At 44.7% G+C, this 19,863-nt stretch overlaps 1 protein-coding gene across 4 annotated transcripts in view; it reads right to left on the bottom strand.

The window, feature by feature from the left end:
* Positions 1–19,863, bottom strand: part of LOC115092041 (coiled-coil domain-containing protein 17-like) — a 430,820-nt gene that overhangs the window by 293,812 nt on the left and 117,145 nt on the right. For all 4 annotated transcript variants that reach the window (XM_029602511.1, XM_029602533.1, XM_029602526.1 and 1 more), the window contains one exon: positions 11,399–11,552. In XM_029602511.1, coding sequence (XP_029458371.1) covers positions 11,399–11,552 — 154 coding nt within the window. The remainder of the gene's footprint in view (positions 1–11,398; positions 11,553–19,863) is intronic.

The raw sequence follows: 19,863 nt of genomic DNA, 5'->3' as shown, positions 1-19,863 counted from the left end.
GGAAACAGGATGCTGGGCTTGATGGACCCTTGGTCTGACCCAGTATGGCATTTTCTTATGTTCTTATGTTCTTAAGCTTAACCGGCACGGAGCAGCAGTTACTACCCTTAAGAGAAACATGGGGGTAACCTGCAGGGAGTGGCAGTTACTACCTTGGGAAGCTTGCTGGGCAGACTAGATGAACCATTCTGGTCTATTTCTGTCATCATTCCTTCAGTAAAGACAGCGAGACTAACACAAGTCAGAGAAAGGGCCTTAACTTTAGCAGGCCCCGCTTTATGGAACACTATGCCTCTAGAGATCAGACTACAAGGAGATCTCAAAACCTTTAAGAAAAGTTTAAAAACATGGCTTTTCAAACAAGCATTTTCTAAAGAGAACGGAGAATAGAAAATATACAGAAAAGGCAGAAGAGCACCAACACACACAACCTACGTAATTATATAACTCAGAGAATATGATTTTTTACCTGTAAATAGTACCTGACAGGTACACTTGGTCATGAACTACATTACTAATAAAGCGATTGTTTTTGTATTATGATATATTGTAACCGAACCTTTTGGCACCTGTTAGAATGTATGATAGTACCATTCACCAACCTTAATTTATGTGCCTACATGTAAACCGTTGCGATGGTATTTAACTTAGTGACGGTATAGAAAAGTTTTAAAATAAATAAATAAAATAAATGTTACTATGTTACTATGTTACATAATTAGCTGATTAATAAATTCAAGAGGCCTGCTGCAGGAGAAAAGACTTAAGACTACTTATAAGTGGGACATTTTAATTGTTTAGTTCCTCTGATTTAATATTGCGGGTTGAGCCGTGTGCTGCAGCCAGCACACGGTATTGCATCGGCCTGAATGAGCAGACTTTTCCTCTGTGGACAAGTTAGTATATGCTGTAAATGGGTGTTTTGGCAGAGTTCCAAGGATAGGGATATTGTACACACATATATCATACAATCAGCCCACCTGTCATGCTTATTTATTTATTTTTTTAAATATTTGCAATTATTTCTCTTCTGTCTAATTTCCAGGCTCCGTTCTAGGGAGATTACAAAATATAAAACATATAATATCAAACAAAATCAAAACAAATCTCCTCGCAATGTGCGTACCTTTGTACCATATAATTAGGCAAGCAAAACAAGCATTGTTTTTTTGCTGACTTGGGTATTGCTTTTGGCTGTATTGATGCCGTGATAATATGCCGTGATAATATGTGCTCTTGTGTGAGTATTGCACTATGCTATGAGGAGACAGAGGCAGCTGAGGAGATAGGTGCAAGCACATGTGAGGAATAAATGTAAAAGGGATGGGGCATGGATGTTGCAGGGTGGAACCAAGATTTACATGTGTAACTCTGAATTTTAAAAACGAAACCCGCAGCGTGTGTATGTTAGATATCTGTGTAACTTTACTGCTGCTCCTGCTGAAGAACAAGTCTGCAGATCTCAAGTTTTAGGGCTTATAGGACAGGGTGATGCGTGCAGGTGAACTGGGCAGCATACAGGATGAAGAACCAGAGGGACTGAAGGGCTTTGCTTTTAACTGGACAAACTGGTGGACTAATTGGAAAACTGGGAATGTGACTTGCGTGGGCATGTTTTAAAATTTGCTGACATACATATGTAAAAGCCTACATGGTCCTATTGAAGACACATGCACAATAGCTGCGCTTGAGTAACCTTTTAAAATTAGAAGCATATTTACACGTGGTTGGTGCATTTTAAAACATATGCGTATAAGTGCGTGCACGATTCAAAATTCTAGCGCATCCTTGTTCATGCGCCATATACACATGTATGGGCACTTGAACATTTATTTTAAAATCAACCTTTTTTCTTGTTAGATAAACTTTATTTTATTTATTTTTCACAGTCATAGAATAGCTGCTTATACACTATTGGGTGAATTTTCAAAGAGGTACGTGAGAAAAAAGTGCATATACATGTGTATAGGAAGCATACACACAGAATCAGTATTTTATACATGGGTCACATACATGTGTATATGCACCTTCACAAGTAAAATAATGTGTGAAATAAATGTGCATATTAGGTATGTATTGGGGCCTGACATACACGCATAATGAGCTATTTTAAATATAACTTACACGCAAACATCACCAAAAGTACATGAGTACATTTACTACTGCCCTAAGAGAAACCTGAGGGCAGGGCCGGTGGAAGCACTAGGCCTGACCTGGGGCGCCGCGAGCAGTGGTATCCCGAGGGGAGCCAATGCCCCCGGGCACAGAGAGGCTCATGCGGTGCAGCGACAGGCAGATGGGCAGGGCCGTGGTGAGGCTCACGTCACCACGGCCCGAAGAAAAAGATTGCGTTTAAACGCGCTGATGCTCCTCCTCCTTCCTGCCTGCGTGGCCCCGGAAGTAAATGTTGCACGGAGCCGCGTGGGCAGGAAGGAAGAGGAGCATCAGCGTGTGCAGAAGAGGAGCAGTGCGGCCCGAGAAGAGGAAGAGGCCCGTAGCAGGGCTGCTGCGGCCCGAGAAGAGAAGGCCCAGAGGTGAGAGAGAGGCTTAGGGTCTGTAGAGTGTGTGTGTCTGTGCGTGTATGAGATGAGATGAGTTGAGAGATTGTGTGTGAGAGTGAGGACCTGAATGTTTGCAGAGACAGCATGAGAGAGCCTGTGTGTGTGTGAGAGAGACAGCATGTGACAGTGAGAGCCTGTGCTTGAGCAAGACAGCATGTGGGAGTGAGAGAGAGCTTGGGTGTGTGAGAGTCAGACAGCATGTGCCAGTGAGAGACTGTGTGTATGAATAATTGTGTGAGAGCCTCTGTGTTTGTGTGTGTGTGTGTGTGTGTGAGAGAGAGAGAGAGAGAAAGCATGTGAGAATGAGAACCTGACTGTGTGTTTGAGGGAAGAAGATGGAGAGAAAAGAAATAGAAAAAAAGACAATATAAAAGGAATTGGCAAAAAAAAAAATAAAAAAGGGAAGGTGAAAAAAAAAAGCCTGTGACCAACCAATTAGAAAACTAAGATCAAACAGCAAAGGTAAAAAAACAAATAAATTACTTTTTAGTGATTGGCACATGTAATCTTTGGGAATATGCAAGAATAGCACTTTCTCTATGCGGATCTCACAATGTAAGAGATCAGCATGGAGAAAGTGGAAGCCCACGGGCCTGCACAGAGGAGGCAGCAGAATGGGCTTCAGTGCCAGTAGCAGCAATCAGCACCTTCCCAATAGCCATGTGGCAGCAGTGACAGTGGCAGCAGAGGAATGAGAGAGATTCCGAGGTTGCTGGCAAAAGAAAGAGAGGGGGGTCTGCCTTTAGTGTGTGCATGTGTATGAATGGGAGTCTGCCTGGGGGTGTATGTGTGTGAATGCATGGGTGCCTGCCTGGGGGTCTGTGTGTGTGAGAATGAATGTGTGCATGCCTGGGGGATGAGGAGGGAGTGGTGTGAAAATGAATGGGAGCCTGCCTGGGGGTCAGTGTGGGTGTGTGAGAAAAACTGGGAGCTTGCCTGGGTGTGTGTGTATGTGAGGAAGCCAGTGAGTCTGAGAGCATGAGTGTGTAAGAGAAAATCCAAGGGAGTAAGAGTTTGTGTGTGGAGGGGGAGAGAGTGTCTTAGAGCCTGAGAGTGTGTCAGTGAGAGCGAGAGGTTATGGTGGATATAAGAGCATGAATGTGTATGTATGTGACAGTGATGTGTGAGAGAGAATGAACATGTGAGTATGTGTGAGAGAGAGAGAATAACCTCCTAATCCTCAACAATATCAGGGTGCCTGGAAATCAGGAGCTCCCACGGAAGGGGACAGCAGGGGCTTTTTAAAATTCTTATTAGTTTTAATTATTGAATATTATTTGATGTCTGTTCTTTTTGAAATATTTTATTGATGTTATATACAAATTTTTGAAAATTTCCCTGAGTTAAATTCCTGGAGGTTCTATTCATCAGCAGTTTTGAAATATATATTTTTAGTATGATTTTCCTATTGTGATGTTTTATAGTTCTTGATTTTATTGTTTGATGTTTTATGAGGCATGAGGAGAAAACATCTTTTTTCCTGAGCTTATGATCATGAAGTAAAGTGGGAGAGTAACTGGAAGTGTCCTGTAGCAGAGAGGTACCTGCACCCCTAAACTTGCTTATAGGTCCATGCCAACAGAGTGATTAAAGAGGCAGCAAGGGCCTCCTTCTGAGATGCTACAAGTACTGAGAGTATATGAAGAGAGTCTGGGGTGATTCCATAAACCCTATGGAGAGAATCTGGAGGCTGAGAACTTGAATGACTAGGAGAAAGAGACTGGAAGAGACCAAGATTTAAGAAACTGAAGTGGAGTAGAAGGGTATGTTGGAGCATGCAGAACCCAAGGGGAAGTGATGCCTAATGCTGCACAAAGCTGGGAAGGTGACCCCCAAGGAAGGTAGAGTTACAAAGGTAAAAAGTATCATTCAACTTGGAAATAGTTTGAAAGATCTCAGAGGGTGTAACCTCACTGAAATGCTCCCACTTTTGCAAGTCATCTAACAGATCATTAAAAATTACAGGGGGATTGAGGGGATTATTATAAAGAAAATAGAAATCAGTGCTTCTTTTTTAGAAAAAAGTGTACACATTTCAAAGATTCTGCACACCCTATACTGAAATCTGGGCTGAAGAAACAGACAGCTAAAGTTATCAGAAGGATGGGAGGTATAGGGTTTGTGCTGGGAGAAAGATGGGGAGAGGGAGGGAGCTACAGGAGGGCTGAATCTTTGAAATTTAGGTTAAACCAGACAGGGAGTGATGGCAGGGAGGAGGTTGGCAGGCCCCATACCCCTTTCACTTTGACGTTAAATGCAATCAGAGGATTTGATGTGAGATTGGGGGAAGATCAGCTTGGATTAGGGGGCATTGATTTGGGCTGCTAGGCCTGCAAGGAATTAATTTTTTTAAATCAACCACATCCTTTAACTGGCTATAGTCTTTGAAAAACTGCAGGTTAAGACTAAAGTTATTCAACCAGATGAGGCCAACTTTCACCATTTTACCTGGCACTAATGTCAGGCTCACCAATATGCAGTTACTTGCTTTATACCTACAGCATTTTTTGAAAAATGGCATCACAATAGGAATGTACATTAACACAAAACTTTCTTCGTGTTTTCAATTCAGCAAAAGATTCTTGCTACTGTAGTTGCAAAAAGCAGACACTATTTGCTGAGAAATTTTTAAAAAATGTGGTCCCACTACCAAGCCAAGGTCAGGTCCTCCCCAGGCCACTCTAACCCCCATCTCTGCCAAAATGCTGGGACCAGGGTCTACCTGGCTGGCCAGATCCAAGCCCAGCCAGGGACTCCCCAAGTTACTCTGAGCCTCTTCCCCCAGAGAGAAATCATCCAGATCCAAGGACCTTCCCAGGTCCCACTTACTACTTCATGGGGGTTTGAACTGTTGATTTACTACTATTATTATTATTATTATTATTATTTATTTGATATACTGTATATCAGACTCTAGCTGACTTTAATGGTTCCTTACACTCTTGGTTATTTTCAACTGGTTGATTTATTGTTGGAATTGTAAATTATTTATGTTTTAGTTTGTCATTGTTTACAATGAGATTATGTATGCTATTTAGTATGTAAACCACTTGATTTGTTTATACATGTGATATATTAAATACAATAAAACCTAAACCTACACCCTAAATGGGAAAGAGATCCATACTCACTCCTGATCTGCCATGGCTCTTTAAAAATGGCAAACATATGGCCATACAAGAAAATGGTGCCAGCAGCCCTGAGACCTGTGCCTTTTTGGCACTAGTCTCAGGGCCAAGTGCCATTTCTGAAGAATCACAGTGGGGCAAATATGAGTAGGGATTGCTTATGTCCCTTTCTCCTGCCAAAGCCCTAGTGGTAGGGGTACCAGGGAGGTCTCTGGTGTTAGAGGGATGTTAGAGGAGCCCAGGGAGATCCCAGCTGGGCTTAGGTCTGGGCCCTAGGGTCTTGGTAGGGATGGGGTCAGAAAGGATCTAGAAATGCCCCAGGAAACCACAGGAAGTGGTAGTGGGGGTCTGGGAGGTCCCATTTTATTTAATTTTTTGTTTTGGTGTTTTTAATGTTTATTTCAGTTTGGCAAATGACCAAACTGAAATAATAATTAAAACAAAATAAAAAAATTGAACCCCCTCCCTAAATAAAAAGTGAACTGAAAAAAATATTTGGTCTGCACACAACTATTTGCTCAGTGACTAACCTGATAGATTACAGAGATAGATTACAATGATAGATTGCAATGATAAATTACAGATTACCAGTAGCAGGTCTGTGATTTTTTATTCCAGGTTCTTTAAAACCCTGAGGTAAATTTCATCAGGTCCCAATGATGTGTTACTATTTCGTTTGTCAATTTGCTCTGTACCTCTTGAAGATTCACATTGGTTTGTTTCAGTTCTACCAAATGATAATCTATAAAGAATGGTTTTGGGTAGGAATGTGTTGCATTCGTGGACCCTTAGACAGAGGAGGAGCTGACGCAGTTGAGATTGGGGTATATGTAGGTGAGACGAAATTCGGAATCAGAAGGGCGTCACTGGCAGGCAGCGTTCAAGAATGTCCAGAAGGCACGCAGTTGTCAGAGGCAGGCAGCATCCAGGAATGTCCCAGAGTCAGGCAGGGGAGAATACAAGGTATCTATCTTATGAGAAAGGTGGGATGGATAAGCAGTACAGGAAGGCAAGGAGCAGAATAGGTGAACAGGCGAGGAGATTTGGATGAACTGAAGAATTGAGAAATTGAAGACATGACCACAGTAACAGACAAACAAAGACAATGACCACTGGAACTGAACAACAGAAGACAAGGATGCTGGAACTGAAGAACTGACGACAAGGATCACAGGAACTGAAGACAAAGAATGCTGAACCAACTCACACTACTAAACAATAGGGAGACAGAGGACCTTACCTACTCCAGAGACAGAGCTCAGAGGTTTCCGTCTTCCAGCATGGGCATTGATTGAGAAACCCTGCTCGCTTAGGACCCCGAGGACCATGAGTGTGAGGCGCGCTGTGGCAAGAGAGGGGGACTTTACCTACTCCAGAGCCAGGACTCGGAGCTTTCTGTCTTCCAGCGCGGGCACTGGTTGAGAAACCCTGCCCACTTAGGACCCTGAGGACCATAAGAGCAAGGTGCGCTGTGGTGAGAGAGGGAGAACTTACCTACTCCAGAGCCGGGACTCGGAGGTTTCTGTCTTCCAGCGTGGGCATGGGTTGAGACACCCTGCCTGTTTAGGACCCCGAGGACGATAAGAGTGAGGCGTGCTGCCGCCAACATGCCAAAGCTGTGCTCCAAAGAGGCGCGCCCCTTCTGCTGGATTTTTTTTCCTTTTTTTAGATTAATATGGGAAGAAAAAGGAAGGGAAAAATTTCAACAACAGCTTCTACACCTATTTCAGCCTATGGCCCAATGGATTCACATGTAATCAGAGCTAATTCACCAGTGTGAATCGAGTATGGAATTAGCTGGGATATCATTAGCCCCAGAAACGCATTCTCCACCTCCCAAACCACAATCTTCTACAGGTAAGCCTTTGATTGACTTAAATATTTTTATGAATGGCTCTCATAATCTTGGGAATGTGAATACCCTGGAGATTCAACAGTAGTGGGCCTCTACATTTATTAACTGCAATTTAATGTTTGGGGAACATGAGAATCTGGGCAATTTATTGCCTCCATCAATTACTATCCTCCCTGTTCCTGAGCCTGTTATATTTAATCCTGTAAAGGAGGAGTCTTCATTGAAAACACAAGAGGAACTGGTAGAAGTATCACTCAAAGATATTTGGAGAGTGATCTCTAGGATAGACAGTGCTTTAACAAATTCTGTAAAACAGTTATCCCAGTATACAGAAAAGGCATTTCTTAAGCTCTTAGAGTTGGAAAATAGATCCTCTAAACTAAAATCTGAAGTTAAATTGCAGTCTGGAGTTATATCCAGCCTTCAGTTAACTTCAGTTTCAGCTATTAAGGATAAATTAATTATCCATCAGAAATATGAAGCTTTAGAGAGTCATATGTGTTCAAAGAATTTACATATACTGAATTTTCCCATAACTTGCTTCCTTTCAGGAATCGAGTTATTTTAAAAATATGCACTTGAGACTCTTCAATTTACAAATAAGATGTTTCTAATATCTAATTCCTACTATTTGCCTGGTAAAAAGAAAAAAGGGTGGAAAATAGAGAGGAGAGGTCTTTTGATGCTTTAACACCAATTGTTAGTCCAAATATTTCTTCATTTCTGGAATTTGATGAAATAAGAACTAGAGCCACTTTTGTGGTTACTTTTGTATTAGAATCAGATAAAGATTTGTTTTTCCGCCAATATTTTAAGTTTAAGGAATTAAACTTTTGGGGCCAGAAGATCCAGATATTTATAGATATCTCGAGGGAAACTCAATTGAGAAGAAAACAGTTTCTTTTGTTGAAATTATTTTAAATTTCCTTGTAAATGTGTTATATAGTTCCAGGGTAACAAGTTTATCTTTTTGATTCTTTAGATCTTGAGAGGTTTCTTATTGACAAGAGCAGTCCTGGTTGAAGAGTTGTGGAGTGGGAATGCCCGGCACAGTAATTTTCTAAATTTGTTTTTTCTTTTTTTTCTTATTTCCTTCTATTCCTCCAATTATGTGGGCTTTGGCATGAGTATTGTCTCTGGCTTATTTCCTGTTTATTTTACTATTAATGAAGATGCTTTTCCTGTCTTATCATTGTAAATTGTGATGATTTGAAATATAATAAAGTGTAAATTAAAAAAAAAATAAACAATAGGGAGACCTGTTGCTGAAGCATCTTGCTATTGGGAGTCTGTCTTTCTATAGGGCAGCATTGATGACATCATCTCTAAGGGCCGGGGGGACCTTTCCTGCCATGGTCCCATTAAATGGGGAGAAGTGACGCGTTCATATGCCTAGGGAGGACGCACTGCACAGGAATCATTGGCGGTGTCTCACTGTGTCACAGAATGGCAGTCGGCTTGGTTGAAGTCATTGGTGTCTTGCTGCATGCGATGGCAGCGTCTTGCTACATGCACTGGCAACATCCTACCACAAATTGGGCCGGCCTGGAGGTGAAAGTGTCGGTCTGTGGGGCTCCCTGCAGACTGCTGATCACAACAGAATGTCCCCAGCATCCTTCACAGTAAAGACCAAAGCAAATAATTAATTTAGTTTTTCTGCTATGACCATCCCTCAATGCCCCTTTCACTCCCTAGTGATCTAATGCCAATTGATTCTCTTGATTTTGATTTTAATCCTGTGGCAAGTATCTCCTCAAATTGTCTCTTAGCCTGTTGTGTTAGTGTCCGACATCTAAATTGGCAGGGTTTATGCACCTTTCAATTTTATTTGTTACATTCTGCTTTTTTATTTTTTAAAGGATTACTTTTAGGTTTCAGTAACCTCTTTCATACTACATTGTTGGAGCTTCTTGTTTTTCTTTCAACCTTTTCTAATTTAGAAGAAGCCATTTGGCTGTAGTGGCCTGATGCCCTCACTCCCCCATCCCATCAAGTTAAAAAAAGAGCTGCAGGACTGTAGCAGCTCAATCCCCTCACCCCACCAGATTTAAAAATACAAAAAGCTGTGAGGCTGTAGCGGCCCAATCCCCCTCTCCCAAGCCCCCAAGTTAAAAAAAAATGTTAGGGCTGTAGTGACTTGATTCCCCCTTCACTATGCTTTGAAACATAGGGGTACCCCCTCCCCAAAGCCTTCCAGGAAGAAGAAGAGAAGCTCTTACCTCCTCCCATAGGGTAAATAAATGTCAATATAGCAAAAACAGGTATCAGCACTTAGATGTTAATGTCACATTGTTACTGTCAGCTTTACTGACAGTTGACTAATCCTCATGGAGAACTTGGTTAATTTGGGGGGGGGGGGGGTGGAAGATATCAGTCTACTACAATCCCATGGCTTATTTTTAAACTTCAGGAGCTAGGGGGAGGATCAGATCGCTACAGCTTGCCAGTTTTTAAATATCCACTGCCAATAAGTGGCAAAGTGACCCAGATAACTTTATCCAAGTTACTCTAGCCCAGTATATTCAATGGGAGACTTGTCCCACTGAATAGTCAGATAGTTATTTGGGTAACTTTATCCAGATAACTTTGCTTATTGTTGGCTTAAGGAATATGATTCTCCAAACTGCCCTCAAGAACACCTCTGCTCAGTTCAGGTAACCTTGTGTGTGAATGTGATACATGCACAGGGAGCCTAACTTTCAAAGCTATTTACAGTACTGGATTTGTGCACGTAAGTGGACATATGGAGCTTTATCCTAGTATTTTATAAACTGTGCATTCAGTTCTGTTCTGAAAGTGTGCTCGCATATTTCAGTATGTACGAATATTTCCAATGCAATACAAACACATACTTTCGCTACCTATTTTATAAACATGTGTGTGTATATTTTAGGTACAAAAAATACATAACATATACATGTAATAACTCCTATTTTGTGGAGGCTGGTATTTTATAAAGTATGCAAATATACTTTTTGACAATACTTACCTGTGTGTATACTTGAAATCACCTGGACCCTCTAACACTTCATCTAGATCCCCCACCAGTTCACCAAAAATTTGCAGACAATAGACAAAATCTGATTTCATTTACACTAGTCAGTTAGCAGGTATAAAATTGTACAAATAAGTTCAATAATTTATATGCATACTGTGTATCTCTTATAAAATAACAACTTCCGTGATTACTTCTTGACCCAACCCTGGAATGTCCCTAGATGGCCTCCTTTTCACACTGGTAAAATGCACACATGAAACTGAAAATAAGCATGTAGTTTCAGTGCTTATAAAATACTACATATGTGTATACAGGCTACTTACTGTGGGTAACCCTTTGAAAATTTACTGAATAAGTTTACCCACATATCAGGCAGGTAATTTTACAAAAGATCATTTCTGCATGTAAAATAGTTTTACCTGTGAAAGCTTTTGAAAATTATTCTCCTAGAGGCAATTTTCAAACTGTCAACATTAGGACAAAGTCTGCAGATACTGTTTAGTTAGAGACTTTGCACCAAGTTTCAGATGTGCATGCTTTCACTTTAAAAATTGCTGTGGCTGTGGAGTTTTGTGCAGATACTTTTTCCATGGAAAATAGTGTTTGTAGATTTGAAAATGCAATCTATGGATGTTACTGTATTTTCCTTCTACATCCTAAACATGGCTGCAGAACTGCCTTCTCTAAATTGGACTAAAAGTGTGCACATACTTTCAGCCATATTTAGGGAGGGCAATTTTCAGACAGCTGATATAGAGCTATATACCCACATCAAATTATCCTTCCCATAATAATGACAAAGAAAAATGATTAATAGAAGGCAAAATCTCAAAACAAACGAGCACAATTTCCTTACATTGATTCCATCTGCATCAACTCTATCTGGTGTTTCATAGACTCCAGAAGTTGATGATTTCTCCTCTCTTGTGCATTCAGTTTCTTTAACATTATCTCCAACTGGGCAGAATGCTTACTCTGAAAAGTCAGTTCATTCAGCTTTTGTACAATGTCTGAAAGGGAAACAAAAATGTGTTTCATCAAATCTTATAACTTGGACGTCCCTGGTTAAAATGTGTAGCGTAAACTTCACGAACCAGATATGACTTTTACCCTGAAAAATTCCACCTGTTTATTTCTTCTGAGGTGATACTCCCTTCTGAGGAATTTAGACTACCAGGTGCCAAGGGAGGGGTGCATCAGCATAGAAAAAATAAACATTCTGACCCAAATGACTGAAAGAGTATAAGAGTGTGGGTTCACAAACCTGGCGGGAACTAAGACAGAAGTTCCAAGCAGCCCAGGGACACTCCTCATGGAATTCCTGGCCAGCAATGTAACACCAGACCACACAGTTAATCAAACCACATGGATCACAAAGTATAAAAGTTTCTTGAACAATTCTACTTATGCAGCATAAGCAAAAATAATCTTGCAGAAAACATATAAACACTATGGGGCGGATTTTAAAAGGCCTGCACGCGTAAATCCTTCCGGATTTACACGCGCAGGGCCCTCGCGCGCCGGCGTGCCTATTTTGCATAGGCCACCGGTGCGCGTAAAGCCCCGGGACGCGCGTAAGTCCCGGGGCTTTCGAAAAGGGGCGGGAGGGGCGTGTCCAGGGGCAGGCCCAGGGGCGTGGTGCCGGCCCAGGGGCGTGGTGCCGGCCCAGGGGCGTGGTCTAGGCCTCTGGACCAGCCCCCGGGACCGGAGGACGGAGCGGCGCTGCCGGCCGGCGCGCGCAAAGGTAGGGGGGGTTTAGATAGGGCCGGGGGGGTGGGTTAGGTAGGGGAAGGGAGGGGAAGGTGGGGGGAGTGCGAAGGAAAGTTCCCTCCGAGGCCGCTCCGAAATTGGAGCGGCCTCGGAGGGAACAGGCAGCACGCGCTGGGCTCAGCGCGCGCAGGTTGCACAAATGTGCACCCCGTTGCGCATGCCGACCCCTGATTTTATAAGATACGCGCAGCTACGCGCGCATCTTATAAAATCCAGCGTACTTTTGTTAGCGCCTCTTGCACAAACAAAAGTACACGATCGCATATTTTTTAAAGATGTACCCCTATAAATGCAATGACTGTAAATGTAAAAAATTTAGAAACTCTCAAATATCACTAAACCATATACTTTACTAAATAGAAAAGTAATTAGGTGCAAAAGGATAACATTTATTCCCTGATCAAATAACCATTTCTTATAGGGGCGGATTTTAAAAGCCCTGCTCGCGTAAATCCGCCCAGATTTATGCGAGCAGGGCCTTGCGCGCCGGCGCACCTATTTTCCATAGGCCTGCCGGCGCGCGCAGAGCCCCGGGACTCGCATAAGTCCCGGGGTTTTTCGAGGGGGGCGTGTCGGGGGCGGGGCCGATCGGCGCGGCGTTTTGGGGGCGGGACGCGGCGTTTCGGGGGCGGGCCCGGGGGCGTGGTTTCGGCCCGGGGCGGTCCGGAGGCATGGCCGCGCCCTCCGGAACCGCCCCCGGGTCGCGTCTCGGCGCGCTAACGGCCCGCTGGAAAAACAGTTGGCGATCTCAGTGGGTTGGTTTTTTTTTGGGTTTTTTTGTGGTGGTGATTTACCCCTAAATTAACAGTTACAAATGTAATATTTCTTTTCTCAGAGATCCAAAGTTTTCTGCAAAGTACTCACTGTCCCCTGCCTGTAAAGTGTCTTGCTTCTCTACTCAGTTTGCAATACTTGACTGTCCAGTAGAAAGTATCAGAACTCACAGCTATTGTTGGTAGTCAAAGATCCCTCCAGACTTTTGTAATGTAGAAACCTACAGCTACTTTTCTCACAGCTTCATTGAAAATACAGCCTGGCTCTTGGAACAGCTCTAGCATGGAATGTTTCAGCACTCAGCCTCCTTTATCACACTGACCTGCTCGCTGGGAAATAGTGAAATTCACCTCTGGAATCCCTTGACCACCCAAACTCCTGCCATTGATATCAGCAAGGGTGTAGCGTCCCCAGTGCACAATAGTGTACCATGCACCACCAACTGTGTGCACATCCAGGAAAGCAGCGACACAGAGAAGGAAGAGGCTCATGAGGCCGCTGGTGACTCCATTGTGCCAGCGGCTGAGAAAAGCAGCACTGTGAGACCGCCATCATCTATGGTACCTAAAGACTGGAGGGTTGCCAATGTAATGCCAATTTTTGAAAAGGGATCAAGCGGTGATCCAGGAAATACAGACCAGTGAGTCTGACGTCTGTGACAGACAAAATGTTAGAAGCTATTACAAAGAACAAAATTGCTGAACATATACATAAGCGTAATTTAATGGCCCAAAGCCAACATGGATTTAGCAAAGGGAAGTTTTGCCTCACAAATTTACTACTTTTTTTGAGGGCGTAAATTAATATGTGGATAAAGGTGAGCCAGTTGATATAATGTATCAGGATTTCCAGAAAGCATTTGACAAAGTCCCTCATGAGAGACTTCTTAGGAAATTATAAAATCATGGGAGTGTCCTATTGTGGATTGCCAACTGGTTAAAAGATGGAAAACAGAGAGTAGGGCTAAATAGTAAATTTTCCTAATGGAAAAAGGGGAATAGTGGAGTGCCCCAGAGATATGTTCTGGGACCGATTATTTTTTAATATATTTACAAATGTCCTAGAAATGGGAACAGCAAGTGAGGTGATCAGAATTGCCAATGACACAAAATTCTTCAAAGTTGTCAAATCACAAGAGGATTGTGAGAAATTGCAAGGGGATATTGCAAAACTGGGAGACTGGGCTTACAAATGCAAATGAAATTTAATGTAGACAAGTGCAAAGTGATGAACTTAGGGAAGAGTAACCCAAATTATAGCTACAAAATGCCAGTTTCCACATTAGGAGTCATCACTCAGGAAAAAGAGCTAGGTGTCATCATTGAAAATACATTGAAATCTGCCCAGTTGTTCAGCAGCAGCCAAGAAAGCAAATAGAATTCTAGGGATTATTAGCAAAGGAATGGAGAATAAAACAGAGAATATCATAATGCCTCTGTATTGCTTCATGGTGCGATCTCATCTTGAATATTGTGTTCAGTTGTGGTCACTACATCTCAAGAAAGATATAGCGAATTAGAAAAGATACAGCAAAGGGTGACCAAAATGATAAAGGGGATTGAACAATTCCCCTATGAAGAAAGGCTAAAGAGGTTAGGATGCTTTAGTTTGGAGAAGATATGGCTGAGGGGAGATATGATAAAAGTCTATAAAATAATGAGTAGAATGGAATGAGTAAACGTTAATCAGTGACTTCATCATCCGGGCCGCGGGTTGGATTCTCACCACGGCCCCTTTAAAAGGGAAGAAGATGCACGCGCACATGCCTAGGGATGAGCACGGCGCAGAATGGCGGCATCTCTCCGCAGACCACACGGGAAGCCCTGCCATGGAGCACAGGCATCCGCTGTGGAGACAGGAGCACCGAGGGTGGCCCGGGGTCGAAGGTGGCAGCCCATAGCCGCGAGAGAAGTGGAGCCAGACATTGGATCAGGCAGAAGATGGCAAGAGGGCCTGGCCGCGGGCCTGCTGTGGCCAGCACACGCAATAATATCCCCCCCCCCTTGGAGGTCTGGGTTTGCCCGGATGGGCATGATGAAACTGCAGAAGGAGGTTTTTATCCAGGATGTTATGAGCTGGCTCCCAAGAATTTTCTTCTGGGCCGTAGCCCTCCCATGAAAGGAGGTATTCCCACCGACGACCCCTACGGCGGACATCAAGGACTTTGTGGACCTTGTAAGTGGTATCAGACTCAGCAACCAGATGAGGTGGTTCAGGAACCTTACGAGAAGGCCAAGAAAGAATCACTGGCTTCAAAAGTGACTCGTGGGAATATGTTGTGAATTCCCAGAGTCAGTGCAACCGGACTTGGTAGGTAACAGGTCCGATACAATGGGTGCCTGGAAAAGGTCCAATGTATCTAGGTGCAAATCTTTGAGATGGTATCTTGAGACGAATGTATCGCGTACTTAACCAGACTTTTTGACCAGGAAGAAACTCAGGAGCAGAGCGTCGATGGGTGTCCGTGGATTTCTTAGCTAGGATTGCTGCTTAGCGCAGACAAAGGTTCGTCTGATTCCACAGAGACTTGAGGGCATTAGCAGTGGCTTGTGCGGCTGGAGAAGGTACACACAACGGAATAGGTAGTGGAGGCCGTGGCTGCCTGCCATAAACAATAGAAAATGGTAACACTCCTGTGGCAGCGGCGATGTGGGAGTTCTGGGAAAACTCCGCCCAAGGAAGAAGTTCTGCCCGGTTGTCCTGCTGATCATTTATGTAGGTGCGGAGAAAGGCCTTTAGAGAACTGTTCATATGTTCAGCATGACCGTTGGCCTGTGGATGGTAGGCTGTGATGAGACTGATGTTAATGCTGAACTTGCAGCACAGAGCGCGCCAGTAGCGGGCGACAAACTGGGGACCTCTGTCCAAGACTATGTTCTTGGGTAAGCCGTGCAAACAAAATTTATAGAGGAAAAACAAGCATGCCAATTCTGGGGCAGAAGGTAGGCCAGGCAGTGGAACAAAATGGGCCATTTTTGAAAACCTGTTGATGATGACCCATATAACAGTATGTCCTTTAGACGATGGCAAATCCACAATGAAATCCGTGGAAAGATGTGTCCACAGCTCCTCTGGAGCAGGAAGTGGCTGGAGCAGGCCCCAGAGTCAACCAACCGGGGTTTTCTGTTGGGCACAGGTATTGCAGGAATCGACGTACGCTCTGGCATCAGAGGCCATAGTGGGCCACCAGAAAAATCGCTGGAGTAAAGCAAGAGTTCGCGCCCGTCCTGGGTGACCGGCGAACTTAGAATCATATGCCCATTGGAGAGGGCATATGATTCTAAGCAGGGACTGGAAGAGTCGCAGACAAGCAGGGACTGGAAGAGTCGCAGACAAGCAGATACATGCGGGATCGTTCATGTGACTTGGTTCTTCAGGAATATCTTCAGGTTCAAAGGAGCGAGATAAGGCATCCACCTAGATATTTTTCTCTGCTGGGCAATACCAGAGTTCAAAATTAAACCTGGAAAAGAACAGGGCCCATTGGGCCTGACGAGCATTAAGATGCTGGGCATGACTCAGGTGTTCGAGGTTTTTGTGATCAGTGAAAATTGTATATTTGTGCTGGGTGCCCTCTAACCAGGGGTGCCATTCATCTAAGGCCAGCTTAATTGCAAGTAATTCTCAATCACCAATACTGTAATTCTATTCTGTGGGAGAGAACTTGTGAGAGAAAAAGGAACACGGGATCAAGGACCCGGATGTCGAGTGCTAGCTCAAAACTGCCCCAGCGCTGATAGCAGAGGCATCCACTTCAACCAGGAAGGGGCAGTTTGGGTCTGGGTGATGGAGGCATGGTCCAGCGAGGAAGGCCTCTTTAAGGTGCTAAAAGGATGTAAGGGCTTCCGGAGTCCAGTTCCAAGTGTCACGGCCCTTACGGGTCATAGCTGTGAGAGGAGCCACCAGAGTAGAATAGTTGGCAATGAAATGGCGGTAACAATTTGTGAACCCGAGAAACCGTTGTAAAGCTTGAAGGCCCACAGGCTGGGGCCAGTCTTGGATTCCCTTGAGTTTCTCTGGGTCCATGGGTCCCTTGTTGCGAGGTAATATATATCCTAGAAAAGGCAGACTGGATTGTTCAAAGAGACACTTGTCCAACTTGGCAAAAGGATGGTTCTCACGGGGACGTTGGAGGACTGTGCAAACATCTGCATGGTATGTAGCAAGGTCCTTAGAAAAGACAAGAATATCATCAAGGTATGCAACTACCTTGACATACAGAAGGTCTTGGAAGATCTCATTGATCATTCGCTGAAATACAGCTGGGGCATTACAAAGGCCGAAGGGCATTATCAGGTATTCGTAATGCCCCTCCCTGGTATTAAAGGCCGTTTTCCAGATGTCTTCAGGGCGTATATGTACTAGGTTGTAGGCTCTGCGTAAGTCTAATTTAGTAAAGGTGGAGGCTCCTTGGAGGCGATCAGTTTGGAGATCAGATACTTGTCCTTACGAGTTATGGCGTTTAAGCCGCAATAATCGATACACAGGCTTAAGGATCCATCTTTCTTTGTGACGAAGAAAAATCCCGCTCCGGCAAGAGAAATTGATGGTCGAATGAACCCTTTAGCCAGGTTCTCTCGGATATACTCCATCATGGCTTGGGTCTCCAGTTGTGACAGAGGACAGGTCCGGCCTCAAGGGGGTGTGGTACCAGGCAAAAGCTCGATTGGACAATCGAATCCCCGAAGAGGCGGGAGGATATCAGCCTTTTATTTTGAGAAGACATCTTCAAAGTCTGCATATGGGGCTGGAATGCCGGAGGAAGTGGTCGCTAGAGCAACTGTAGGAGGTAGTACCACCTTTTTCAAACAAGTCTGATGGCAATCTGGGCTCCATTCAATAAGCTGGAGGGATCCCCAGTCAAACTGAGGAGAATGACACTGGAGCCAGGGTAGTCCCAGGACCACCGGGTGAATCGATTTTTCTAGGAAAAGAAATTCAACTTCTTCAACGTGAAGTGCGCCAGTAAGGAGATGAACTGGCTCAGTTATGAAGGAGATCCGGCTGGGTAATGGCTCACCATAAATGGATGCAATACACAAGGAAGTTTCCAAAGGATGGGTAGCAATACCCAAAAGCTGAACTAGGTCCTTGAGAATAACATTTCCCCCTGCTCCAGAATCTATCAGAGCAAGGACAGGGAAGGACCGGGAGTCCCAGGTTATCGTAACTGGTAAGGAAAGCTGAGAGGCCGGAGAAGTAGTGCCCAAGTTCAGGACCCCTACTGAACTTAGGCCTGAAAGTTTCCCAGATGGACTGCACAGGTCTGAAGATGATGGCCTGATGCTCTACAATATAGACATAGGCCCAATTGCCTCAGCTGGAGGCGCTCTTCCAGGGACAGCCACCCACGGCCCAACTGCATAAGCTCTTCCGCTTTAGCAAGAGAGGGATTCCTGACAGAGGTGTGACTCGTGGTAGGTGGTGAGCGGGAGTGCTCCAAGGTGGACCTCCTGGGCATCCGATTCTCTCGATGGCGCTCTTGGAGGCGATGGTCGATTCGGCCGAACAGGTCAATAAGATCCTTGAGAGAGGATGGGAGCTCATGGGCCGCCAGTTCATCTTTAAGCTGAAGAGATAGTTCGTCCAGGTAGATGGCTCAGAGGCAATCTTCTTGTCAGGAAAGCTCTGTAGCCAGAGTCTGAAATTCTATAGTATAATCAAACAGTCTTTGTTGACCTTGCCGCAAATGAAGAAGATTAGCACTTGCCACAGCATGCCACCCTGGGTTGTCAAAAGTCCGGAAGACGGTCACAAAGCGAGATAATTTTGGCTGAAGCTGGTATTGGAACCGAGTGACCGGATTGGGCATCAAGCCAGGTGTGTAGACGCTTGATGGAGGAGGCCAATGCCTCAAGGAACCATTGCTGTTGTTGTACTTTAGAGGCCAGGCCAGGGATGGCCTGGAGGGCACACGGCTCCGCCGAGTCCATGGCCTTTGCAACCTGTTGCGCAGGAGGTGGACCCTTGAGCCGAGGTGGGGTTGACGCTACTCATAGGGCAGGCACTATGGGTCCCCACCATCAGTAGGCGGAGGCTGGCTGGAGCTTCACCAATACCAGCCCTTGTTCCCCGCAGGTTGAGCCCTTGGGTGCCAGGGCCAGCTGCAGTTAGGTGGGCTTCCATCTGAGGTCTTCTAGTAGACAAGGAGAAGGTCGGCCAGGGGCCAGCAACGGAAGTAATGGAGAGTCTGAACTAGACGAGGCTGAGTCCCGGAGACCCGGGCATCAAGAGGAACGAGAGTCAGACAGGGGGCACCCGGGTAAGAAAAGGCCAAAGCCTGAAAGGCCAAGTCCAGAGTAGAAACTGTAGAGGCGTCGATGAACTGGCTGAAGTCAGGGCAGGCAGTAGGCAAGGAGGTATGGCAAGGCAAGGAAATGGTCAGGTCTAGGAGATAATCAGTAGTGTGGTCAGACAAAGCAGAGGTCGGGTCCAGGAGATGGTCAGTAGTGTGGTCAGACAAAGCAGAGGTCGGGTCCAGGAGATGGTCAGTAGTGTGGTCAGACAAAGCAGAGGTCGGGTCCAGGAGATGGTCAGTAGCATGGTCAGGCAAAGCAGAGGTCAGGTCCAGGAGATGGTCAGTAGCGTAGTCAGGCAAAGCAGAGGTCGAGTCCAGGAGTCAGTCCGTAGAACAGGTAGAGTAAATGCAAGACACAGGAACATGGAGAAGTAACAGGACCAGGATCAGGAACACGGATGAAACAGGAACCAGAAACACGAAGGAATCATCAGAGGAGGCAATGAAGTACATGAACAGCATGGAGACCTGTTGCAAAG

Source organism: Rhinatrema bivittatum, chromosome 1, assembly GCF_901001135.1.
Source record: "Rhinatrema bivittatum chromosome 1, aRhiBiv1.1, whole genome shotgun sequence".
NCBI lineage: Eukaryota > Metazoa > Chordata > Amphibia > Gymnophiona > Rhinatrematidae > Rhinatrema > Rhinatrema bivittatum.
Note: the sequence above shows the minus strand (reverse complement) of the source record. Positions and strands in the feature narration are given on the sequence as shown.